The sequence below is a fragment of the Myripristis murdjan genome, chromosome 21 (genome assembly GCF_902150065.1).
Source record: "Myripristis murdjan chromosome 21, fMyrMur1.1, whole genome shotgun sequence".
In the NCBI taxonomy this organism is placed as follows: Eukaryota; Metazoa; Chordata; class Actinopteri; order Holocentriformes; family Holocentridae; genus Myripristis; species Myripristis murdjan.
Window position 1 is genome coordinate 14,243,507 of NC_044000.1, and position 26,278 is coordinate 14,269,784.

General features: G+C 41.7%; 3 protein-coding genes across 4 annotated transcripts; 2 read left to right on the forward strand and 1 right to left on the reverse strand.

Annotated features, from left to right (window-relative positions):
* The first annotated feature begins 1,929 nt into the window (after nt 1-1,929).
* tmem169b (transmembrane protein 169b) lies at nt 1,930-5,670 on the forward strand. The gene is made up of 3 exons (XM_030080692.1): nt 1,930-2,053; nt 2,747-3,156; nt 3,837-5,670. Exons 2-3 carry the CDS (start codon nt 2,883-2,885, stop codon nt 4,469-4,471), a joined length of 909 nt encoding a protein of 302 aa, XP_029936552.1. The 5' UTR covers nt 1,930-2,053; nt 2,747-2,882; the 3' UTR covers nt 4,472-5,670.
* Nucleotides 5,671-6,617: 947 nt separating this feature from the next.
* On the forward strand, nt 6,618-14,356 carry LOC115379778 (X-ray repair complementing defective repair in Chinese hamster cells 5). Its single transcript, XM_030080679.1, has 21 exons — nt 6,618-6,714; nt 7,041-7,154; nt 7,250-7,433; nt 7,696-7,744; nt 8,132-8,254; nt 8,544-8,741; nt 8,909-9,023; nt 9,448-9,586; nt 9,775-9,887; nt 10,055-10,117; nt 10,201-10,338; nt 10,439-10,526; nt 10,742-10,872; nt 11,637-11,833; nt 12,083-12,173; nt 12,356-12,425; nt 12,573-12,682; nt 13,067-13,163; nt 13,383-13,450; nt 13,587-13,661; nt 13,832-14,356. Exons 1-21 carry the CDS (start codon nt 6,697-6,699, stop codon nt 13,844-13,846), a joined length of 2,196 nt encoding a protein of 731 aa, XP_029936539.1. The 5' UTR covers nt 6,618-6,696; the 3' UTR covers nt 13,847-14,356.
* Nucleotides 14,294-23,997, reverse strand: LOC115379777 (collagen alpha-2(VI) chain-like). 2 transcript variants are annotated; one of them, XM_030080676.1, is made up of 28 exons: nt 23,804-23,997; nt 22,800-22,956; nt 21,967-22,574; nt 21,848-21,868; nt 21,537-21,602; nt 21,378-21,431; nt 21,181-21,225; nt 21,051-21,077; nt 20,930-20,956; nt 20,757-20,801; nt 20,602-20,655; nt 20,414-20,476; nt 20,067-20,129; nt 19,917-19,970; nt 19,766-19,801; nt 19,605-19,667; nt 18,922-18,984; nt 18,565-18,627; nt 18,360-18,422; nt 18,202-18,252; nt 18,023-18,121; nt 17,209-17,271; nt 17,079-17,114; nt 16,946-16,991; nt 16,668-16,820; nt 15,459-15,914; nt 15,283-15,321; nt 14,294-15,182 (listed from the first exon to the last, which is right to left on the reverse strand). In XM_030080676.1, the coding sequence occupies exons 2-28, from the start codon at nt 22,942-22,944 to the stop codon at nt 14,581-14,583; spliced, it is 3,105 nt and encodes a 1,034-aa protein (XP_029936536.1). In that variant the 5' UTR covers nt 22,945-22,956; nt 23,804-23,997; the 3' UTR covers nt 14,294-14,580. The 2 variants fall into 2 exon arrangements, with proteins under 2 accessions (XP_029936536.1, XP_029936535.1); XM_030080675.1 differs by having other exon boundaries at nt 22,791-22,956; nt 23,804-23,996.
* Nucleotides 23,998-26,278: the final 2,281 nt, after the last annotated feature.

Genomic DNA, 26,278 nt, shown 5'->3' on the forward strand with positions numbered 1-26,278 from the left:
TGTACCAGCGAGTCATCCTCATTTCCACCAAAGTGCCATACCTTTTTACAGTTACTTTGTTATGTCTTACAGTATTCTGCTTCACAGAGATTTCTTCCTCCAGTTTGTTGATATTTCTCTTGGTTGTTTCAATGAAAGACTTGGTGTTGTCTATATCAGCTCTGCAAACTGTTGACAAAATAAGCCCAGAGGTCACCTCACAGGAATTGTGTTAATGATATTGGCTGACACTGACATTAAGGGACTTGAGCTGCTTTGACCAACAGTTCGCCCCAAGCCTAAATAATGTGTGAAGTTAGCCATAAAACTGGCTAACATACACTAAATAGAGAAAAGTAGACTTACCTTTAATTTGCTCGTAGATGTCATTCTTCGTTTGGAATGATTTCCGAGTTTGAGCAACTAGTAAGATAAAGATATTACATTTCTTTTTCTTGAAAGTGCCTGTTTTAGCTTAAATGACTACCACATTATCGCTAGCTGTTTTTGGTTAAGAAGCTAGGTTAGCTACCTTACGACTAAAAACACGACAAAACTATAAATATAACAATAAAACACACTAAACAACACGACAGCATAAGCTCACCTAACTGAAACAGTTTGTTGTCGATGTTTGAAAGTGAAGATTGTTCGTCGTCCATTTTCAGCGGGCAGGTCGGACGTTAAGCAGAGAAAGGCCCAGTTAACGACATAAAGACGTACAGTAGTACGGAAGCGTATTGCTGCCATGCCAGAAAAAAGAATACATACCAGTATCACGTTATTACGTGAAAAGTTTATTGTTATAACAAGATATTTTTCACGTTATAGCAAGATATTTGCACGTTTTAACATTATGTTTTCACGTTACAAGATACAACCTTATCACGTTATAACAAGATATAATAAGACATAACAATATATATTATCACGTTATAACGTGAAAAGTTTCACGTTATAACTTGATAAGTTATTGTTATAACGTGAAACTTTTCACGTTATAACGTAATAAATCGTATATTGTTATAACAAGAAAAGTTCCTTGTTATAATGTGATAAGGTTGTATCTTGTAATAACATGAAAACATTAAAACTTGAAAATTGTTATAATGTGAAATCATCTTGTTGTAACAATAAACTTTTCACGTAATAACATGATACTGGTGCATATTTTTTTTCTGGCGTGGCAGTAACATGCTTCTGTACAGTAGAGGCTCTGGTTTTGCTCTCTTTTTTACCTTCAGGAAACCCGAGTATAACGAATATAAAATGTGTTTTGTCAATATACTTTTACTGGACTTATTGTATGGGTTAATTATTTTAGGAATTAAAATGAACATTTAAAACCAAAAACACATGTAGCCTAGCTACACTCTGCAATACTCGAGATACCCGTATTACCACTGTATCTGTGTATACTCCTGCTTTTCAAATTCTTATTTGTTTGTTTGTTTGTTTGTTTATTTACATTTTAAATATGTCCAAATTTGGTCCATGAGGTACGTTATTACACAGTCTGACTTGCAGGAATCATTATCCCAGCTTTTTTTGTCTTCAGCTCTCCCTTTTAATAATTTGTCTTGTGTTGATGCGACGCAGGCTACACTACGACAAATCTCATTAATGTGTGTGTGTGTGTGCATATAGCCTATTATAATTTCTGATATTTCGCCTGTGTTTATGTTACACCTGCTGTTAGAGGAGAGCAGTAATGTCAGATAGTGGGTGATTCCGCCTACATATCGTTGCGCACACACAGAAAAGGGGCTTGTTTCTCCGGGACAGATGTGCTTTGTAGGCACAACACGCTGGATTGAGGTCTTTCCGTCAGTTTTGTCCTGTTAATCCACACACTGTCAACTGGGATTGGTGTGACAGAGGTTGGAGGGGCGGGTTTAGTGCTATTCTGGAAAACAGTTTGCGGAGCGCATCTGTATCGCCAAAAAACCCAGCGCGGTGATGTGTGCGTCCGGAGAGCTGTGTGTGAGCATTTGAGACATAATCTGGGCATATTCCGCGATTATTCACATGGTGTAGTTGTTTACGTGCTCATCCATCCCGGTGCCTGCTGAAGGTAAGATTAAATCACGTTGCATTTTCAGTCACAGTACATGATGTATTCGTCGCTGGCGTCTGCAGACAAAAGAGCGGACATGGGTGTGATTTAAATGGGAGGGGATCAGCTGTGTGGAGAATGGGCTACATTGTTGATCCCCTCCACCCCTCATCGAATTATGCATTCCTTTGGGAAATCCCTGTTTAAACCTTATGTATTTTGTAGTCAGCTGCTTAATATGTGTGTTGTAGGCCGAGGCTGGTATTTGCACACACTGAGCTCGGTTATGATAGGGTGTTGGCGCGGTGTCATGCAACGAGAGGCACCTTCTGTTGAACAAACCAAATGTACAATGCCTTGTTTGTGGCATCTGCCGTGAATGTTTCTCTTTGTCTCGTCAAATGCTCCATGCAAATATTGATCAGTGATAATATAAACCACAGATCACATGCACATTTATTAATAGGCAAGTGTTTGCTACTGTGCAGAATCCAGGCCTACACAGGCTACACAGACGATTTAATTATTTTGACAGAAAGAAAGCAATCATCACAACTCTACTTTTTCTCTAATATCTCTGTGTCTCTCCATTTGTCTATCTATCTGTCAATCTGCCTCTGTGTGTGTGTGTGTGTGTGTGTGTGCGTGTGTGTGTGTGTGTGTGTGTGTGTGTGTGTGTGTGTGTGTGTGTGTGTGTGTGTCTTTATTCAGCCACTGCTCTTCCTCAGATTGAAAACTTAAACACAATGGGTGGACATAGTTTGGGCTGCTCAGGAAGTCACCACTAGTCTCCATACAAACCAGTAGCAGTATTAGAATCAGAGAGCTCTCCCAGTCTGGTTTGAGCATGGCCCAGGTGGAGGAGCAGCAGACCGAGGGGGAAGGCAGCCCCCAGATGATCTCCTTAAGGTCAGACATTTCAGGGAATCATGTTGAGGAGGGAGAAGTGGGACATTCCATACGGAGGAAGAGGAGGAAGAAGAAAGACCCGCGTCCTGAGTCCATCATAGTCTACCGCTCTGATATGGAGAGGGCACCCGGAGAGGAGCAAGGTGGTGACGAAGGTGCAGAGAGGAACACGGAGGAGGGGGCTAAGTTCCTCTGCACACCAACAGGCGAAGGTGAGACGGACGCAGAGCAGAGGGTTTTTACTTTGAGCTCACAGTTCACATTGTCTTGATAATTATCATCATGCAAATATAATTATATTTTTCCACATGGTGTGAACAAGGCTTTTTCTGAAATGTAGTAGTCAGTGTGGGACCGTGCATGGGATAGTGGCACTCCTGTAATATTCTTAACTACACAAATAAGAAGGGATCTAAAATAGTGTTGAAACAATAAGTCAATAAACAGATTAATTGTTCTAGGGGAAAATCAGCAGTTATTTTGATTACTGATTGATATTTTTTCATTAAGTAAAAATGCCAAACATTTGCTGATCACAGCTTCAGTAAGATCACTAGGATGCTCGGATTGTCTTACTTTTTGCTGTTCATATCATTATAGACTTAGTACTACTTTTTTTTTTTTTTTTTTTTTTTTTTTTTGCTGCTAATCAAACTAAATAAGAAAACATTACTTTTAGGCTGTCAACCTCCCATGAGCAGCGGGCATTATTTTTAACACTTGTATGAATCAGTTAATTTAATAGATGAGCTTGCAATTAAAATAGTCATGCATTTTGTCAGTTAAGAGGATCTGTGCCGTCACTGCATGGTTTGTAATTCAGTGGTTGTTTACGTTGTCAGTGTCTGTCTCATGGATAACTGTCTTTTGTCATGTCATGATCTCCTGACAGGAGGAAGCTGGAGCCTTCCTCCGGACAGCCGCTACGTGACTCTGACAGGCACTATCACCCGGGGCAAGAAGAAGGGTCAGATGGTGGACATTCATGTCACTTTGACGGAGAAGGAACTCAGGGACCTGGCCAAGTCGAAGGAGCGCCTCGATGCTGAGTGCGAGGCAGGAGAGGGCTCCAAGCGCACCTGCAGCTTAGGCTTCGGCGAGGGACCCCATGTTGTCCTGTGGAGCCTCTCCTGCGCCCCTGTGGTTTTTCTCCTCTCCTTTGTCACCTCCTTCTACTACGGCACGCTCACCTGGTACAACGTCTTCCTGGTGTACAATGAGGAGCGGACGTTTTGGCACAAGATCACCATCTGCCCCTTCCTCATCATCTTCTACCCCATGCTCATCATGCCCATGGCGGTGACGCTGGCTCTGTACTCCGCTGTGGTGCAGGTGTCCTGGGCCTTCAGTGAGTGGTGGCAGGCGGTGCGCGACCTGGAGAAAGGCTTCTGTGGCTGGGCCTGTGGGAAGATGGGACTGGAGGACTGTTCCCCCTACAGCATCGTAGAGCTGCTTGACTCTGACACCATCTCTGGCACTCTGCAGAGCAAGGCCCCCAGTGAACTGGCTCAGACATCGTCAGTGTGAAATGTAGTGACTCTAAGGAACATATGCACGTAGGCTGGACTCTAAGCACTATTTGCAAATGTAATTCAGTTTGTTGGGTTGATAAAGGTTTGACAGATGAGTGGGACTATCATGCAGGACAGTCCAGTACCAGAAAGTTCAATCACAGGAAAGTCACCTCAGTATAATTTTTTTGTGATTGACAGCTGGCCACTACTTGAAATGTACTGATGTGGTAAACATTTGGTGCGAATTATGGAGCGCCTTTGAGTTGTGGTAAAACTGTAGGATCACTTTTCACTTTAAAGTCATGAATATTATTGCTGTTCCTTTCAGGTCACTAGATGGCCAAAATGAATTATTGCACAACAGCAATCCTCCCCGAAGAAGTGTGATACATAGGGGCCCTTGGGTCTTCTCTGTGTTAAGGTTTGGATCTGTCAGCTGTGGGCATTGGACATTGATAAACAAACACTACTATCTGAAGCCTGTAAGTTACACATTTTCACTTCATCTGTAAATATCTGTACTTTAATGTATCTCATCACTATACTGTGCACTGTACTCAAAAATGGCATTATTTCAAAAGCAACTGTCGAGTGTTTTACCATTGTTTTGTAGCTGGAGTGTTCATTATCATCCAATGATATTATATTTGAAGCCATAGTCATGATAAGCTGACAAATCCGATATTTTTGTGGTGAATTGAATTTCTATATTGTTATACTTTCACATGTTTGAGACACTATCAAAATAGCGTGATCCAAAACTGCCTGTGTTGTTTTCACAATTTTGGTACATACTCACGCAGAATAAGTTCTCCGTTAATGTCCACCTGACAATTCCTGCTTCATGTTCCATATTTCCCAATTTGTATTGCTTTTTAATTTATTTTAATAATTTGAGGCTAATAGATTGGCTCAAATTGTTGTAGGTAGGTGTTTTGTACTTTTGAAAAATTATTTTATTGCAATCAACTATTGAAACACACAGCTGGTTGAAAGTACTGTTTGAGTTGGTTCAGGAACCAGATGGTCTAAATATGTGGCGGTTAATATATTTAAGATCTGAGCAAAGTACTTTTATTATATTTTCATATGTTCGGGCTGGTGAAGGCGTGGATTAATACTCTTGGGTGGTTAAGTTGGTATGACATGTTATGTTACGTTTCACATTACGTATGTTGCATCTAGAGGGTGGAAAGGAGAGAAATACACAAATGAAATAAACTTATATGGCATTGCATTACAAGTGTGTGCTGTTTGGTCTACTCACTGAGGAATATTTGCTCATCTCTGTGTATAATCATGCTATTACAGCAACACATAAGGTCATTTTCCCCTATGGCTTCACAGTCTTCATAACATACAGTAAGTCAGCATATATCCCAGTGGGGTTTACACTCCTTAGCTACAGATGGCTCTCTGTGGGGTTTGGGGGCTTTAACAGTGTGTTTTGTGGTCGCTAATGCTCCTCCCTGCTTTGAGATTACTACTGGCACCCTAGTGTTGGCCTCCAACACAGGCCTCCAGACATTTGGGATGTTAATTTAGACATGTCCATATGCTGCTATGGCCAAAGTTAAACATACCTTGAAGAAGGTCAGAGGATCGAAAATGTCCACGACAAGAAATGAAAACGCAGATTCTATTTCTATGTGTGCAGGAGTATTTTCCCTCTCTTCTTGAGGATTACTAGGAGGCTCTGCACCCAGCACCGCAGTCTGAGAAGATTTTGGGCAGTGCATCTTTTTGTAAGCTGCTCTGGATCTGAATTAACAATGTACCAAAAAAAAAGAACACTTTCAAGTACTGGTGTTTTTTCTTGTTTATCTCTGTGTTTCATTAAAGCTAAAACCACACTATTAAGCTGCTGGGCCCCTTTGCAGAGCATGTCAATAGAAGAGCCCAGCCTTGTGTCACAGCGCACACATTATTCACTGGGTGCACACTGCCACTCACAACGCTGGAGGGCGTTTGACCTACTTTTTGATTTTACATTTTACTGCACACGTCCCAACACAATAAAAAATATAATTCCCGGCTGATATACATTTAGTGCTAATGTACTGCAGGGAGCATATGTTACAATAATATATCTGCTCTGAGGCATCGGCAACGAGGCTCACAAAGAAAGACGCGGAACTGTTATTACTGAGAGTGGGAACTGTTGTTCTTGAGTCATAGTTTTCCTGCGGAGTCATAACAAGGTGACGCTAGATCTGGGAGAGAGGGAAAAGAGAAAAGATGGCACGGGCAGCAAAGGTAAGTTTCTGGAGAAATTTCTGGCACTGTGGGTACAAGCGTTTGCACTTTAGGTGGCCATTCATCACTTTACTAAATATTCGTGACTATAGATTCACAAGTGCCTTAAATATTTAAATTCTTGCAGTTTCGGGCATGTAGGGGCATGTACGGCAACCGCTGTCACGCCCCCTACTGAAAATATATGAAAGCATAATAACAACTTTTCATGCCGCATGATTTATACTTTCCTAAGAAAAAAAAAAAAACATTGTATGTGTCTGCTAACTCGTGATAGCTGCTAATACCTCGGTTTATTTAACTAAAAAGCTCTTGTTGTCCTGCAGTCAGCACTGGTGTTGTGCATGGATGTGGGCTTCTCCATGTCCAACTCCCCTCCAGGAGAAGAGCCTCCCTTTGATCAAGCCAAAAAAGTCATCCAGAAGTTTGTCCAGCGCCAGGTAGCCTCACCAGCTCCCACACATCTGTAAAGACACATGAACCCGAGTCCAGCTCCCCGACATGCAGCAGACACTTCTGTATTTCTCCCCCACAGGTGTTCTCTGAGTCTAAAGATGAGATGGCCTTGGTTCTCTTTGGCACCGACGCCACCAAGAACCCACTGGACCAAGACGGCCAGTACCAGCACATCACTGTACGCCGCCAGCTCATGGCACCTGATTTTGAGCTCCTGGAGGAAATTGAGAATCACGTCCGTCCTGAGAGCCAGCAGACTGATTGTATCTTTTCACTAGTGGCAGTGGGCTTGTTTATCCAGCGGATAAAGATGTTGCATGCTGGATTTAATCGCTTCTTATTATAGATGTTTTCTTCCCTGTTATGATCAATGTGCTCTTAAAATTTGAAGTTAAGGGTGAGCTGGCTTATTTATGTTTGTCTAAACCTGTTTGTTATGTGTACGTCAATGCTCAGTGTTGCTTAAGAGGCTTTTTGTTTGCTGTTTATTGATTTGCTGGTTGTTGCTTAACTGCTGATCATCAGGGTTGGATGCTCTGGTTGTCAGCATGGATCTCCTTCAGAAAGGAGCACAGTAAGTCAAACTTTTACCAAACTAGGGCTGAGCAATTAATCAACTATTATTTAAATTACAGTATGGCCAAGAGTCATATATCTACAAGGTAAAATGTGTGGAAAAAATACCATTATAAATAAAGAGATGCCCAGGCCTACAGATCACATTGTTTGTATGGTAAACACGCCAGCAAAAATCACATCATCTTTTTTTTTTTTTTTTTTTTTTTTTTTTTTTTTTTGAGTGAAAATTAATTAATTAATTAATTAAGAATTACGATATCTGTGAACATTATGGCGAAATGATTTTTTAAGGCATTATCCAGCCCTCCTCCACACTAACTCTTGTGATTTGCTGGTAGCATTTTGATGCTCATCATTACATTGTTTTGGGTTTTGTTCTGAGGGTGAAGAAGTACGACCGTCTCAACATTGTCCTCCTGACTGACCTCAGCACCCAGGTCAGCTCCGACAACCTGGATGTTATTATTGGAAACCTGGGAAAACTCGGCATCACCCTGCAGTTCTTGTAAGACTCAGAGACACACACTGTGTGCCATTTTTAAAGCAGAAATTTCTTCATCCATATGTGTGACCCAGAAAACAGTAACAATATGGGAAATAGTTATTAGTGTAGTTTTTGTTTTATATTAAATATTGATGTTTGCATTCAGAGCATTAAAATGGTGTTTTACACAGTATGGTCCATCATATTTGTTACAATTTCATGATTGAACCAAAAAGTGCAGTTTTATCAAACCTTCACTGATGTGAAATTGTCTGATTCTGACCTCGACACTAAACATTTGTGTTTCCAGCTTTCCCTTCCCTATGGAGGAGGAGGAGCACAATGAGGAAGGAGGAGGAGGAGACGGGGACGGGGACAGAAGGGGCTCCAGTCGGCCAGGTGTGGGGAAAGGTCTGTCCAGGGAGCAGAAACAGGGCCTTGAGATGGTCAGAGACATCATGCTGAGTCTGGATGAGGATGAAGGCTTGGATCAAGTTTACACCTTCAGGTTGGAGGGCATTTGCTGAAGGCACTTTTTTATGTCTTTCTACATTTTGTTTTGGCATATTCTCATGTCACATGTTTACTCTTTTTAAACAAAAATGAATTGTAGTGAACGTTATGTCTGGATGATGTTACTGACACTGTTATTCATGTTCTTCATCCCTGTTGTAGTGAGGCAATTGAGCAGCTGTTCATGTTCAAGCATATCGAGAGGCGTCCCATGGCCTGGCCCTGTCAGCTGACCATTGGCAGCTCTCTGTCCATCCGAATTGTTGGGTACAAAGCAGTAAGTTGATTGTCATGTATCTTAGATTAATATGCATCCTTATTACGCAGCTTTGTTGCATACTGAACTGCAAGTGGCCGATGAGTGCATTCTGAGACATGTTCTTTCTGAATAATAGGCCACTGTCTCACATTTAATGTCCCGTCACATTCAAAATATGGTTTATCTTGATTTCTACTCAAATTAACAAGCTGCAGTTTATGGCAAAAGATGTTACTGTTTGGTTGCTATACAGTTTTGGAGGAGGAGTATAGCTGTATGATTTGGTAGTTGAGTGGCCATACGATTATGTAAAAGGTGATATTTCATAGTATTCTGGCCTTTTTTTTTTAAATAATGTATTACTATGATGTCATTCAAACCTACTTAATGGCATGTCAGTAGTTAATAAAGTCTTCCTGATCGAGTTGGTCATGTCGTCCAGGTGACTGATGAGAAGCTGAAGAAGATGTGGATCACAGTTGATGCTCAAACCAGCAAGAGAGATGATGTGAAGAGAGAGACTGTCTACTGCCTGGATGACGACAATGAGACAGAGGTGCAGAAGGATGACACCATTCAGGGTGAGAATGCACTCGCCACCTACCACACAGTCACTCACTCTCTCATACACACAAACATGCAAAAAATAAAAATTTCACGTTTTCATGGCTTGTTCAAAATAAGAATAATAGTAATTGTTTATAGACACCTTGAAAATCAGACTCTAAATGGTTGTCATCTTTTAAGTTTGCCTCTTATTTGTGCGCAGGTTTCCGCTATGGAAGTGACATCGTGCCCTTCTCCAAAGTAGACCAAGAGCAGATGAAATACAAGCATGATGGGAAGTGCTTTGCTGTCCTCGGGTTTACCAAACATGACTCGGTATGGTGCTCTTTATGGTTGTGCAGCTCTGTGTGGCGGCTAAACAGCATTGAGACGCAATAACACAGATGTGTGCCAGGTTCTTTCTTTGAAGTGTGATTTAAATTGTGTGTATGTCATTTCTGTACTTACATTCCACTTCCCTCTGTGTTTGTTTTTGTCTGCAGATACACCGACATCTGTTCATGGGAAGCCAAACCATCAAGATGTTTGCTCCAAAGGATGATGAGGTGAGAATGGAGCATGCCAGTACTCAGATTATAATTGTCTGCTACATACTGATACAGGTTTGTGTTCCTCTGTGTCTGAGCAGCATGCAGGAGTAGCACTGTCAGCTCTCATCCAAGCACTGGACAAACTCAATATGGTGGCCATTGTACGTTACGCCTATGACCGGCGCTGCAACCCTCAAGTAGGAGCAGCCTTCCCTTGCATCAAGCAGACATATGAGGTGAGATCGCCAGCTCCTAAATGTGCTGCTTTTCCCACTAAATTAACTGAGCATGTGTTTAATATCACTGCACTAATGGCTCCTCCCACACACTCCCTAGTGTCTGGTCTACGTTCAGCTGCCCTTCATGGAAGACCTCAGACAGTTTAGTTTTCCCTCTCTTGAAAACAAGAAGTTCACCCCCTCAGGTACAATTACTGCAACTCCTACTCATTCAAAGGAATAACTCATGCTGCTTTTCTAGTGAAAATTAAATAAAGGAGTTAATGTGATCTATTGCGTAAGGTATGAGCTGTGGCTTATCAGACCTGGCTCATGCCCTTGTTAAGGGAGGAACAAGTATGAGTGTGTCAGAGAAAAACACGATAACATGAGTTTTGTGTGTTTTTCCTGCTGCCTCTAGAGAGCCAGCTGGCTGCGGTGGACTCTTTGATTGACTCCATGATGTTGGTGGAGGAGGATGAGAACGGACAAAAAGAGGACATGTACAAGGTTCACGAAATTCCCAACCCTGCCTTCCAGAGGCTCTTCCAGGTACTGCAGTTCCCTTTATATTGGAGCCCTTGGAGGAGATGCAGCACTTCTTTTAACTTTATTACTTCTGAGTTGAATTTTTCAGTGTGCTGCAGTTTTGTGTAGTGGACCAGGCAGTCCTAACCCTAACCCAGTTAATTGTGATTTAAGGATCATATCACCCAAATGACAAGCCTAGGGTGGTAATTTTAACCTATTCCTCCACAGCAGAAAATGCTCCACATCCCTTTAAAAATGACAGCAATAACACTATTTATTAATCATCCCACTTTTACTACCGTAAAAGTCAAATGAAGGCAATTGTAAACATGCAGATGATTGTGCTTAATTTTTTGTGTAATTTTTGGCAATCATTGAAATGGCACTGATGCCAGTTTTACTGTTTATAGTTGACTACGTTTAAAATACAATCAGCTACAAAATCAAGCATTTTTTAATACAGTCCTTCTAGAAAAATGCCCTGGCTAAACTAGTCAGTGGTCTAATCTGTTGGTCCAAACGATGTGTCTGTTACCCCAAAATGTTCCCTCATTATCCAGTGAAGGATGCAAACTACTAACTTTTAGGTGAAAGTTGTTTCTGAATCATTTCTTATTATTATGCGTCCACCACTCTACTCACCTTTTTTTCTCCCACCATGACTGTGCATCTCTGTTCAGTGACTGCACTTGGACTTCTTTTGCAAGTTACTTATCGTGCCTCTCAGTCTGCTGCTTACTTCTTTACCACTATCTCTCTCACCGCTCCAACCTTCCCTCTCTCAGTGTCTGCACCACCGAGCTGTGAACCCTGGCACGCCTCTCCCCACTATGGAGCAGTGGCTGAAAGATGCTCTTGAACGCCCCAGTGCAATCAGTGAGCGTTGCCAGGCCCCTCTAGAGGAGATGAAGAGGAAGTTTCCTCTGAAAGCGGTGGAGAAGAAAAAGGAGTTGAAGACTGGTGCTCAAATTTTTGGCAAAGGGTACGCCTAGGGCCAGTGTAGGAAGGGTTCAGCTGCCTTTTGTTGTGAAAAATGCACTTTATTTGGCCAAAACAATGCCTGAAAGAGTATAGTATCACTTCATATGTCATTTAGATCAAGGATCCGGTTTTAGATTTAGATTTTAAACATTTAAGTATGTAAGGTATGCACTTAATGAAAGTAGTGATTAATAATTAATAAAGTTTTTTCCTTTGTTGTTGGTCTAACTGACTTTTTTGCCTGATATAGCTCTGCAGAGCCAGATGCCAAAAAGTCAAAGGTGGATGAGGAAGAGGAGGAATTCAACCTGGCTAAAATTTCTGAAGGCAATGTTACTTCGGTGAGAGCCAGAGGGCGCTAGATCACATGCAAGCCAACGCATATCCTGCGTCCTGTTCATATCAACCCATTTATAAGTCTAATTCTGAGCTGAATGAAGTACCTCACAGTGTGCTATAACACGAGTGCTTCTGAAACATTCAATTTTGACCTGATTCTCACCAATTCTTAATACTTACCCAGGTGGGTAGCGTGGATCCAGCCCGAGACTTCCGCTCACTGATCAATCAGAAGAGTCTTCCGTTTGGAGAGGGTGAGATCTTGTTTTGTGTCCTTTTAAGCAACCTGACTTAATGAACATTTTGTCTGATTGCATTATAAATGCTCATGACTCATGTTCAGCCCTTGTAATTCTGTTTATCGTTTTGTTTGGTTGTGGTGACCCCTGTGTCCTTCCCAGTCTGTCAGCAACTGACTCACAGGATAGAGCAGTTGCTTAGCAACAGGAGCACGCACTACTACATGAAATGCATCACCTGTATCCAGACTTTCAGAGAGCAGTCGGTTAAGGTAAATAAACATTCACTATGATCCATCTGGCTAATGCACGAAGACATAAGCACATCCATTCTTAGAGGCTGTGAGAGATAATCTTGAGATAACAGAATGCATAGTTTTGGCTTTTCTCTGGAGATTATGAGTCAACTTGAAAAGATTGCAGTGTGTCTATTTTGTTTCTCACAACTTGAGCTAGGGCCAGCTTTTCTGTGTGTGTGTGTGTGTGTGTGTGTGTGTGTTTGTGTGTGTGTGTGTGTGTGTGTGTGTGTGTGTGTGTGTGTGTGTGTGTGTGTGTGTGTGCGTGCATGCATGCGTGCACACATAGATGTTGTGTAAGTGAGCTGAGAGTGGAATCATAAAATGGGTTTTAAATGTTTCATATCTTTCCTTATACAGCTGGGGAATGCTGATCTGTACAACAGCTACCTACAGTCCCTGAAAAAGAGCATTCCAAACAGTGGGCTACAGGTCTTTTGGGATCTGCTTGTTCAAGGTATGATAAGCCTCTTTATTGGGGGCAGCAGATTTTCTCCCACTTGAATCTCCCCATAGGGTGGGATATGAAATTTCTCCCTAATGTGTTTTGAGTCCAAGATAAGTAGATTAGATAAAAGTGGGAGTTGATGTTTGTCAGCCGTGGCCTAAATTTCAGCACAAGTCTGGTGAAACTTTTCCATGCTTGTGGGCTTAGTTCTGGCTGTTTGATTCACAGATGCTATAACTCTGATCAGCAAAGACGAGGTTGAAGGCAGCACCGTATCCAAGGATGATGCTAATCAGGTATCTTTGAGAAAACCCTTAGAGCCTTATTTAAACCATTGTGAGCTGGTGAAGAATGCATTTCTCCGTGTGTAGTATAATGTGATCTTGATACTTTGTCCTTGTTGGTATAACCTGAAACCTATTTTGCCCTCAGTTTCTGGCTACAGAGGAGAAGAAAGAGGTGGAGACTGAACCAGCAGTGGACGATGCTGGAGATGTGGATGACTTAGTAAGCGTTTGTTTGAATTCTTCAGCACTGAAATACCTCATGTTTGTGTCCTAAACACATATGTCATGGCCGTTTGCCATACATTTGCAGGTCGTTTTTGGTGCCTAATTATGTGTCTGGCCTATTGAGACATTTGTTATAACCTCTTTTTGTGCTGTCTTCCTGTGCAGCTGGACATGATGTAAGAAGGGAGGCAATGGGAGGCATCTCCAGTAGACATGCAAAGAAATGAGAAGAATGCATTCATTCAACCAGACCAAACCAATTCATCTGTCCATTGTTCTGCCCCTCACATGGAGACCACAGATAATTTGCAGTACATCACACTGCTGTGAGTAGGCAAGCAACTGTCAATACTGAGTCAGTGCATGCATACTGCACAGAATGTAGTCTGACTTTAGTGTGGTTTGCATCAGAATGACTCAGGATGCTTTTCTTCAAAATTTATTAGAGCTGCGCCTTATGCAGATGTGTCCAGTGCTATGTACAAGTTTGTTCACTTTTAAGTGTCAGTTGTTGTAATTGTCTAAGAAACTGCTGTTTTTATATGTTCTTATTGATTGCCTTAAATCTCTAAAGATTTATGTGTACTTTAAACCCTTTAGTACTTAACAGAAAACAGCACTGCTGTGTCTGATAGACTGCGGGTTTATTATCTAACATTAGTGTATCAATAAAGCTTTACGGTTGATGAAGAGTGCTCAATTTGTGTAATATTTTAAAGCAGTTTGTCCAATGTGAATACATTTTCCTGCCAGATCTAGTTAAATCAAAATCATGAATATTGAGTGACATCAGCAACCTTTTACAGTGCACAGTAGAATCCATAGTAAACCAGTATCTTTTCATGTATAAAATGCTAGGTAAAACAGCAGTAGCACCAGTATAATGTTCATGTCCACATGACAGTGGTCCCTCCTTAACATACCCATTGGATGAAGCGGTCAAAGAAACTGGGCTTAGATAGATGTGAGAAATCTTTCCCTCTGAAGATGGCCTCCTGGTCACCCATAACCAGCTTCGTCAAGACGTCCTGGTCAACATCACTTCCCATGGCAATCACCGTGGAGACAACCTGTGCCCTTCGCATGGCGCTGACCGCCTCATCCAAGTTTCTGTTGTCAGTGAAACCGTCGGTAATGAAAACAAATGAAATCTCTGCATTGCGTCTGGTCTGGCGGACACCTCCAGTGGTCAAGAGATTGTTGATGGCATGCAGGATGGCAGAGCCCACACTGGGGGAAGAATCCAAGTAAGGCATGCGTGCCAAGCCGTTGGAGATGATAGCAGGGTCATGCGTGATGGGGAAGGCCACAATTTGCTCATTTTCCTTGCCATACTGTATCAGTCCCATGCGCGCTCGCATACGATCATTCTTATTCCGGGCTAAGGTCAGAGTGTCTGCCGTCTTCTGCAAAAGGTCACGGACCTGGCGGAAGTTCTCTGTGCCGAGGCGCTCTGAGCCATCTAGGAGAAACACCACATCCACTGGCCGCTGGGCACACCTGGCCACATCAGGCTCTATAATCACAGTCAACATAGCAACTATTACAGCCACAACTATTAACTTCAGTGGTACCGCATCACAGCGCTGCACGAAATAAAAGTTGAGTAAACGTACCAGCTTTGCAGGGGAGATCAGGGCATACAATCACCGGTTCTAGAAAGGAAATCAAACAGACGAGATGGTAATTAGAAGTAGCAATGCCATCCTGCTGTACTTGAAGAAAGCTTACATCTTCTCTGAAATATAACAACAGGGAAGTGTTATTCTGTGCTGGACTGTCAAAGGCTCACCGGGACAGAGCACACTCTCCATCTGGTCTATAAAGTCCTCAGCCACCAAGTCAGCGAAACGCTTCATTCCAGTGACACGGTCCTTCTGTTGGCACGCGATTGACCCCAGGATTTCATCATCCTCTATCTGTCCAAACATGTCACCAACTCCGATGGCATTCACCACCACACTGTTGTCGTTGCAGAGGTAAGTAAGCAGAGCATCATCGTCTCGCGGGTCAAAGCGTCCATCTGTGATCACCACCACGGATACTTTGGCTCTGGCTCTCCTGCTGTCCCTGATGAGGTTGTCGTAGGCGAATTTGAGAGCTGAGGGTGTGAATGTGCCCCCGGCAATCCACTGTAGATTCTTCACTGCCGTCTTGAAGGCAGACATGGAGTTGATGTTGGCGTCATCAAGACGAATGGCCTCAAATGTCCCGTTGTGACTGTATTGTACAACTCCAACTCTTGTGCCTAGGAAAGACGGGCAGGTTAGAGTAACATTAAAACACCACTGCATTTCTAAATCTGTGAGCTGGGCATTAACTTCAGTTAGTTAATTTCTGTGATTTCAGTCCAAAAGGTATTTCAAGAGTTGACAAATCACAACTACTATGTATGGACAATTGTTGATGTTTTGGCTTTGTACTGCCCTCACTGTTGATGTGGAATGAATCCGATGAATGTCTATGAAGTTGAAGTATTAATAGAAATTTACCATTGCTGAAAATACAGTTATGGCTTCAACAACGTAGTCATCATGTTATTTCATATTCAGAATTTCATGCCCGAAATAGCAGTACAAAGTACAAAGCCAAAATGTGATTGTGTCTAAATAGCTTTGGATCTCACAAGATATCCGATATATGAATTAAATCATTTATTATGTGGAAATAGTCTGTGATGGCCTCGGTAGCACTTTATTTGGAATGTGCAATATTAATACTCAAGATGAAATTTACCAACCTAACCCTAACTGAGGCAGAGTTAAAAGTCACTTGAAAGTGTATTGATGAGTATTTACATTGGAAAGGTTGGTATGAGGTAAAGTATCTCATTTACTCGGTGGTGAAACTCTGAGATGCTGATACAGAGTTGATACTAGCAAATGTGAACATGGGACAGTCCAAATACAGTGTGATCACTGCCTCTACTTCTTGTGCTTTCAAAACATGTCTGCAAAAGGATTTATAGAGATGTTTGTGTGCTGTGTTTTCGCTCAACTACCGGTTAGTGACTCAGGGTCATTGGCCATAGAGCCCAGTCTGTTGATGGTGTTTATAACAAAGTTCTTCTCCAGGGTGAAGTTTGTCAGCCCGACACTCTCTGAACTATCAATTACAAAAACAATGTCCAGAGCTCCACAGCGCTTCTCACAGTCTGGCAAGAGAAAAGTACAGGATTAGTCCGTCAAAATAAACTTGAGACATTGTGTTAGCTTTGTCCTTGTGTATTTTAACTTGGCACGCATATATGTCTTTACAATGGCTATAAAAATTGTTTACCACAACAGCCACATGTCTCCCTGATGTAAGTCATAACGTCACAGTCCTGCAATGGGAGGTATTCACATCAGCGGTGCTAAATCTGATGAATAGAACATATTTTAAATCTTGATTCTTTAGAAATATTACTCACAGAGAGCCCAGGATCTCCTGCTGGTCCAGGGTCACCCTGCACACAGAGCACAAGCAGAGAAGGATGCAATTTGATCTAAAATATGCAGACATGGTCAAGTCATTATTTGAGCGAGATGGCTGTTGCTTACATCAGGTCCAAGTTCACCTCTGGGTCCTCTCGCTCCTGGCTCACCCTGTGGACCTGGCTCACCCTGAACAGCGGAAAACAGACACCGATCAGAGGAAGTGACTCACTTCTCTTCACAAGATAATAGAATTTGGTTGTTTTTGGCAAACCCTATTTTTGATCAGCGTGACTACAGGCCAGAGTATGCTCACTATTCTTTACTTAAAAGTGTTGCGTGAAGCAGAACTTAGTAATCCTTTGTTTTTAATGGTCTTAAGTCAAGTATTTCACTATGAACTAAGCTTGAATTAATGAAGCACTATGAATAAACAAATGATGTAACAGAACATTTTAACATGTCATTAGATGGATGCAAAATACCTTACACCACCATGAATGTATACATTTGTATTTGCATGCATTCTCCCAGTGGCAATCAAGCCATCATCAAATAAAGATGATGATGAAGCTCAATACCCCTCCAGTGTTTGTGCCAAGGTCTGATTACTGAGCGACTGTATGCAGCATAAGGAAAACTGCCATTCACAATTTCATTTTTTCGGGCTGGGCTGTAGGCTACCCTGATATTTTGGAAATGTGCATGCCTAGAAGTGCTCCTCACACACCACAACACCTGGTCTTGTTTAGTTACTCAGATAAGAGTCTTCCAACCAAGACGCCTCAGAGGATAGGAGCTTATCTCCTGCTTCTCTGGTGTACAACTGCTTAGTGTGGGTTTACACACGCACGCACCTGGCCTGCACTGAGGCAGCTCTGACTGAAATCCAAATTTCACTGCACTTTCTGCATTTGATTGGTTAGTTCATTAAACTTACTGGTTGTCCCGGTGGTCCGTTGTCTCCAGGTGCTCCTTTGGGGCCACATTCACCTCTGCCCCCCCTGGGCCCTCTTCTGCCTGGATCACCCCTGTCTCCCTGGGAAGAACAGCATTGGTTTAAGCAAAAATACAGACTCATTACTCAAGACAAGACACAAGGCAAACAGGAAGCCGTACAGTGGGTCCTCTCGGTCCAGGATAGCTGAATCCGTTGCGTCCTTTGTCACCCTTTGGACAGAAAGAAAGAAAATGAATCAAATGTTGTATTATTCAAAAATAATCTATTTTTTGTGCTCATTTTAATGCACCTGTAAATTGAACAAAAACTTGCCCACCTTTGGTCCACGGGGGCCAGATTCTCCTCTTGGTCCTGGATCTCCAGGGTTCCCCCTGGTGCCCTGTGACCAAGAAAGATAATATTGCATTAAGGCAGGATCTATCATCCATGTTTTAGAAACAGCTATTTTACTAAAACCCTCTCAAAACAAGGAAGTGATAAATGAACACTTTGTGTCACATGTTAAACAATATACAACATACATTTCCACCGGGGTTTCCTGAATCTCCTGGTTGGCCCCTTGGTCCTGGTAGCCCTTGGTCTCCCTGGTAACAGAAAAAGCAACACAGGGAAATTACCATTATTGAATGTTACCACTCCTCCAACCCAAATACATGCTATTATTTATGTTGACATGAATCTGGCAACGCATATTACTGGACAAATGTGAAAACACTTTCTTTTTTCAGTAGAATTTTCAGTGAGTTTTTTTTTTTTTTTTTTTTGGCAGGACATTCAGTATATGAAGGCGTAACTTCAATAATGGAAATTCAGAAGAAGCCTTGCAGCTGCTGAGTCATGCTCTTCCCAAAATCCACCCACAGAACCGATCCCTTCACCTTTGCGCCCTTGAATCCGTCTTCCCCAGCTCGGCCTCTTCCTCCCTCTGGCCCTCGTTCTCCCTCAAAATATAAATGAACTTGTCAGTATTTGCACCACTCCATTAATCATCAACAGATGTATACAAAGCACAACACTAAATGAGCAGCAGGAATTCTATTATCAGCAAAATATGTGGAGAATTTTCCTGTAAATGTGGCTGTGAAATGTCCTGTAGCAGAGCTGCACTGAGTCGATTTATATTGGGCAGGGAAGTCTTTATGTTCTCCCTCTCTAGGAGTAATAGCCAGCGGAAAGATTTGAAACTCAGGGGACTCGTCTGTCTCTCCGTCTTTCTCATGTGTTGAAAGCCCTTATTAGGGCTGTGGAATCCACAGGGATTTGTTGATGCTTCAAATAAGTTGTTTTTGGGTTTTCAGATTACCACTTCCTCAGCTCTCACTACATCTTCCTCTCTATCTCTTGTACCTCTCCATGCTTTATATGCTGAGATGAGTCATTGTTTTTATATGAAACCTTGTATTATTGTATTGTCTCTATCTTTGCCAGGTCATTTGAAGATATTTTTGCTCTCAGTGGGATGAACCTGCTTCAACAAACAAGCAAAAAAAAAACCCCAAAAACTATATACATGAACTGAATGTCATCAAAGTATGTACCTCTACAAGAGACCTTGACTTACCTTCTCTCCTTTTGTCCCATCAGGTCCTTGTTTTCCCTTTGGTCCAGGGTCCCCTCTCCTTCCCTGGTGACATTTATTGAACAATATTTAATAATGCACTAAGATATACAGTACAGTATTCTGATAAACATTTTTCTTAAAATAAGAAGTGGCTGGAATACAGGTTCGCCTTTTCGTCCAGGTGCGCCGTCAGGCCCCTGCAGAAGTCAAATACAAGAGCTGTAATTTCAGATTCACTGATGAAATATCCACAAATCACAGCAGCAATTGTTATGGAAATTATTCACATGAAGTAACTTCAGTAAAACATACTGGTTCTCCCTTTGCTCCTGGTAACCCTGGATGGCCGGAATTTCCTCTTTCACCCTTTGGAAAAGAAATGTGTTTGGATGGTTCAACAGTTCAGGTTGTCATATAGGAGAATCTTCATTTTCAGAAGTTTTTTGTTTATATGAAGACTACCTTTGGTCCTTGATCACCCGGAGGGCCAGGGGGGCCTGGTTTTCCATCACGGCCTGGATCACCCTGAAATTACAATAAAGGAACAAACTTGACAGATGCTTATTAATAAGCATCTGTAATAAGCATCTCTAATAATAATAGTAATTGTCTATTAAGATTGAATGAGAATGAATTATTATGTACTGTATGTTGCTATGTGGGAAATTAAACTAAAAGAGGCGTCATCTATCCTCGTAAATACGATGAAGGTTATTCATCCCCTCGTTTGTGGGAGAAATAATAAGAAAGCTGCTCATGCCGTGGGTTTGATTTGAACAAATCAAGCAGTTTTCAGTCCACGTTCAGACCTCATCTCCTTTGTTGCCCGGAGGCCCTGGTTCCCCAACGTCTCCAGGGTGGCCATCTGGTCCCTTTCAGAAACATAAGAAAACAAACCATTAGTTACAAATAGTGCAGAGAAGGAGACTAAGTTTTTAATAGAAGCCAGCACTTGATATAAGATTATTTATGCGCCATGTTTGCCTGTTGGACTCACCTTGTCACCTGGATCACCTTTGCAACCAGGAGCTCCAATTCGGCCAACTTTACCCTGAAGATTTTGCACAGACGATCATATTAGTAAACAGAGAATAAGTCACTTAGGATAAAATATTCACTCTTATTGAAGCCCTATAGCAGTCTAAAACTGACCTTTTGTCCATCAGTTCCATTCCTCCCCGGTAATCCTTCAACACCCTGATTATACAGAGATCATTCAGGACAGAAAATTATTTATGGAAAGATTCAGTGAGTATAGTAGATGTAATTTCTTTCACAAGCAAACATGCATGCAGGTATAATATTTTAAAGCAGAAGTTATTTACCTTTGCTCCACTTGCTCCAATTTCACCCTACCAAGATAAAAGGGAACAATGAATTCAAATGACATTCGTTTGAATGTTAAAGATCAAGACAAAAATAAGAGTCCAAAGATTTGCCACTCACCCTTTCACCTTTCAAACCAATTTCTCCCTATATCAAAGAAAGGAGATGTCATTTGTTATTGAGATGACAAGAAACATCCAACATGGGTAACTCTTGAGCAAATAAAATGATAAGTTTTCCTGAAACAAACCTTTTGACCAGGTCGTCCAATTGGACCTTCAATTCCAGGGTCCCCCTGTAAAATAATAAATCACGTTCACCATTAAAAGGACAATACAACTTTCTGTAAAAATAGTGTAATAAGAATTTTTGTAATTTTCACAATATCTGTTGATGTTTAGCCTAAATATAGAAGCGTAAATTTCTGTATTCAGGACCTTTACATACCTGGTGACCCTTTCCACCTTTTGGTCCAGGGTGACCACTGTCTCCTTTTGCACCCTATAAATGAACAAATAATTTGAAAAAGTAGCCTTTGGTAAAAAAAGAACTATGCATTCCCAGTGTTTGTTTTTTTTTTTGTTGTTGTTTTTTTTAAATACTCACTTTTGCACCTCGGTACCCTTTTGGCCCAGGAGGTCCAGGTGTCTCCAAACACGCATGCTTATAACACTAAAGATCAGTGGATGAAACAACGTTAATTGTGCAACACTTGACAACATAGTAACACCAATACTTCTAACACTGCGAACAGTGTTAGGATATAATCAAAGTGATAATTTCTTTAAAAAATCCATTGCAGATTCATCTTTAATCTTTCAATTTGCTGATCTCATTCCAATGCTAATGCAGCGGGAAGTTCATATAATGAGTTTCTGAATAAAAAGCAGAGTTGTAGTTATGCACGGAGGTCTCACCTCTAAATAGGCTTGATATTTCTGTAAAGAAAAGAAAACAATAGGTGAGAAGTGCAAATATGCTTTAGAATCACACATAAACATGACCATTTGATAGAAGGACAATTCACTTAGATCACCATGGCTTTTATGATTCTATCAATGGAATCGGTCATTATTTTTGGCCTCCCATCGACGATATCCACAGCGATGTAGTCATCACGGTACACTTCAGCAGGAGAGCTGGCTATCTCCCTCATTCCTGTTTCATCAATGTTCCTGGACGCTGCCACTGAGAAGATATGGATCCCCTGCTCCCTCGCTCTCTCCGCAGTCACCTTGATCCCTCCACATGGATTTCCTGTCACATGACCGTCAGTGATCACCACTGAGAAAAGGGAGGTCTTCTCCCCCGGGAAATGGTGGGTCATCTCATAGGTCATGTTGGCGAGGGCACAGTCGATGTAGGTGCCTTTGCCCAGGTATCTAATCCCGCTGAGGCTCCGGATGAAGTTCTCTCTGGTTGAGAAGTGGCTGAAGACCACCTGCCTCTGAGAGAAGTGGAGTCCTCCGATGGACCAGTGGATCCTGACCTGGTCTCTGTACTCCTCATCAGCGAGCCTCTGGGCAAAAATCTTGGTAAACTCCTTGATGTTTTCCACCAGTATGCCAGGTGGGGACTCTTGTAAGGCAATGGTTTCTGAGGTGTCAATGGTGAAATACAGTCTGATGGGACAATCAGGTATTCCTGCAAGAGCAGAGAACAGTGACAAAGGTGTTAAGACACACACTCTTTTGTCTGGTGCACTTCCTCTGCTCCACTGAACTGAAACTACAAATATATGATATGAAAATACATGAATTCTAACATTGTAAGGAGAAACTGGCGTGCATATAATGTCATTTAATTAACCTGAATTTCAGGATCCTGGTTTGCACGCAGAGCTAAGTAAACTGGACTCACTCTCACAACCTTTAGGATTTGGTGGCAGCGGAGGTGGAGTTGGTCCCGGCTGGTCACCTCGCCCTGGTATTGGCCTCGGTCCACGAGGGCCTAAACCTTGAGAGGCTGCAGCTTGCAGAACACACATGAAGACGAACCCTAATATCAAGGCCATTTTATAGGACCCCTAAGGAATGGGAATTGAGAGTGGATAGAAAAGCTGTTGAAGCATTATGCTGCCTTAACAAAGCAGGAAATAGCTGTCAAACAAGTGAGTCTTCACAGAAGGCATCTACAGAGGGCTTTGGAATGTTTATAGTTGTTTTAAACAATGTCAGTGAATAACTACGCTTGTGTGGAAAAAAGCAGACAATATTTAAGTTAAAAGCTGAAATGGAAATGTTGTTTGGCTCGCCCACTCCAACTCAAACACAGTTCAATCTACAGTGTAGTCTGGGATCTTTCTCATTTTTATCCTTGTATAGGGGTTCCCAAGCCCACAAAACAGACATGCTTCAGCCCCAGTGTGTCTACTCCTTGAGATTCTGTATGAGGGAACACCCTCTGAGCAGAGTTTGGATGCTGGGTATCAGCTGGCACAGTACAGGACACATGCCCATAGTGCAGGAGGGGAGGTCACAGTGGATACTGATACCTGTGATAATAATAGGAGCAACTGGGGTGCATATAATAACCCCAATTTAAACTTCATAAAGTAATAGTGGGATTAATGTAGAGCTGTTTTTGTGGATGCAGCCCTGCAACCTCCTTAGAGCTCACACTGGAAGCCACTGGCCTTCTGGATTATGTGTATGTCACTATATACTCCTTACTACAATTAAATTCGCATTTCCAACAAGCACATATTACAGTTCAGAATCAGTTAGACATGGATAAAATATTTTTTAAAAATGTACATTTCACCATTAGCTCTTACTCCGTTTCTCTATAACTGGAGCTGTATTTCTAAAAGCGCTCTACACTGCACTATAGGTACACTATTAGGAAACTCAAGCAAAAGGAAGTTTACTTACCACGGCGACTGTGAAAAGAATGTAAAACCCGAGCTGCAACTTCGCAAAACTTCAGGAAATTCAAGCAATTTCCAAGGAACAGATAGTCATCTCTGTTGGAAAGTCCCCATATCGGCGATCACACTGAGGGTCAACATTTGGTGGAGTGGCCGCCTCCTTTCATCTGCAGGGGCGCGCAGGCGAGTCTGCAGGAGCGCACAGCCTTAGATGGAGGAGGGAGAAATCATTGGAGGAATAATCAGCGTTCAGCAGCCTACTAGTTCAAATATCCGACAAGCAGACTCAGGAAATAGCAGACTGTTTATAAACAGAGAGGACAGTAATGATATTGTAAACAGTGCAGGCTTGAAAACAACATAGTATATAGGCTAATATCACAGAGCTTATAGCCTCCACAGGGCAGTAATAATAACAGTGATATAGTTTCATGCCTACTTTGACATTAAAGAGCAGCTATAGTTCCCCCCCCTTATTTATTCAGCGGCAAACACTGTGTATCTCGCAGACAAATCAATCCAAATTCAAGTCATTTTCTTCCTGCAAAACGTAATAGGTTATTTATTGTTCCATGCCAATGCATATGCCTGTGCATATAGTGCACACAGACTTGGGATTTATTCAAAATGTAATCAGCATTCCTTTGGCATGAGTTGGCAGAGGAAATGATTGATTTCCTCCAAAGTGCATCTTTACAAATACTTGAAGCAGACGACTCCTTCCCCTTACATGGGCAGAGCTGCTCACACTCGAGGTTTGTGTATATTTTAAGGCTGTAGCACGAATGATGTGTCTCTGTGGTTTGTCTCTGTGGTGGTGCAGCTTCTGCAACTATGTTGAAGAGGTTACCACAGCATCAGCAGTCATTACCTGTTACATTTATAGAGAAAATTCAGGTATACAATCAGACAAATAAACAATAATAGTTTGATCTATTTTCAATACTGGACAAAAAGAGTGGTACTGAGTGATCCATAGGGGGCGCTACAATAACCCATCAAAGTGTAGGACTGTAGCACTGATCTAGTCCTACAATTCCCTCCATTTGGGATTTGCTTGTTTGTTTTGGAAAGAACATTTGAAATTCATAGGCTGCAGAATAAATCACAAAGACAAAATGCTGAGAAGACTATATTAAATGGATAACCACATCCTGATCTGTTGAAATGTGAAGAAAATACAACCCTTTCATCTTCTGTGTTGCTGTGATAATAACTAAAAATCTAATACCCACGATGCCTTGTCAGACTATCAGGTAACCCAGCATCGTTTTACCTTTACACACCAACTCAGTATTTTTGCCAAACCTGCTCTATTGCTAAAATCAGCTCCACTTGCCCAGAAAACTTTCAAACATACGCAGGGTGATAGTATTGCAGATACAGCAGGGCATGCTGCTTACATACTGCCATGAAATGTAAAATCAATTCTTCTTTGTCTCCTGTAGCAGCTGAAGGACTCTCACCCTTGCAGGCGCTGCAGATAGATCATTACAGATGACCTGCCTGTCTTTTCATGCCTCCTTGATTTTATTCATTTTTTAAATAAATCAAGGACGGGGATGTGTCCTCCCTGCATTAACTGTAGTGAGGTCACTCAATCGTTGAAACTTTATGCTGTGCTATTGTAAAAATGTTAGGCTATTGGAAGAACTCAGAGCACTCTGGTGTGTACACTTTCCCTGTACCTTTTCCAGCTGACCCAGAGGACACACAGTGAATTAAGTGGGTGGAACTGTGTCTTTGTGCTGGAATGAAGTCTCTGACTGTTATTTTAAAAGTATGCAAATGGTGTTAAAAGTTCTCTCATTTTAGGTACCCAATATTATGTTTAAAAAAAAAAAAAAAAAAAAGCAAGATTTGTTTGAGCTTCTACTCGTTTTCATGCTCTTGAATTTGACTTAGATGGAAAGCAGCATTTTTAGATTCCCTGTATCCTCAGCCCTTTATCACTCAAATCAGGTCTAAAAAGATAACAAACATTTTCAAAATATATGTAAAATTCATGTTCAGTGTTTGCATATATGTGTTTTCATTATCGTAGTTGAAGGCCAGGCATGGTTTATGTTTATTTATCATGTGGTCCTCTAACATAACAGCATGTGATTAATGCTGTTTTGCAGCTGAGCTGGTCGGATTTCCAGTACATGAAAGCAGCATGATAGTTGTGGCTATAAAACAGGAAATCATCTAATAGCGGATATCCCAGATCCAGATAGCCACCAAAAGCTGATCTACTGATCCTTGGGCCAAGGGCTAAAATTTCACCGACATGCAGCCAAAACCATCTGTAGCTTTCTGCTCAGGGCGGACAGACGGGTTGCAAACAACTTCTTTGGCAATGCTAAAAAAGTATTTTCACTCATTCACAAATGCAAACAAAGCAGGCCAAGCAATGTTTCTACAGGGAATGTGCTAGTGCAATTTGGGAATGGGCCTTTAATGAGGAGAATGCCCTAGTTGAGGCAAGAGATGTGTT

What these genes read in the sequence shown, in the direction of transcription:
- LOC115379777 (XM_030080675.1), bottom strand. Translation starts at nt 22,944, where the DNA reads ATGGCCTTGATATTAGGGTTCGTCTTCATGTGTGTTCTGCAAGCTGCA. An exon ending in AAGGTGATCCAGGTGACAAG is followed by an intron (nt 20,477 to 20,601) that starts GTGAGTCCAACA and finishes TGTTTCTGAAAG; the next exon opens with GGACCAGATGGCCACCCTGG. An exon ending in CTGGCCCCCGTGGACCAAAG is followed by an intron (nt 18,253 to 18,359) that starts GTGGGCAAGTTT and finishes TTCTGTCCAAAG; the next exon opens with GGTGACAAAGGACGCAACGG.
- LOC115379778 (XM_030080679.1), top strand. An exon ending in CTCCTTCAGAAAGGAGCACA is followed by an intron (nt 7,745 to 8,131) that starts GTAAGTCAAACT and finishes TTTTGTTCTGAG; the next exon opens with GGTGAAGAAGTACGACCGTC. An exon ending in GGCATCACCCTGCAGTTCTT is followed by an intron (nt 8,255 to 8,543) that starts GTAAGACTCAGA and finishes TTGTGTTTCCAG; the next exon opens with CTTTCCCTTCCCTATGGAGG.
- tmem169b (XM_030080692.1), top strand. Translation starts at nt 2,883, where the DNA reads ATGGCCCAGGTGGAGGAGCAGCAGACCGAGGGGGAAGGCAGCCCCCAG. An exon ending in CTGCACACCAACAGGCGAAG is followed by an intron (nt 3,157 to 3,836) that starts GTGAGACGGACG and finishes ATCTCCTGACAG; the next exon opens with GAGGAAGCTGGAGCCTTCCT.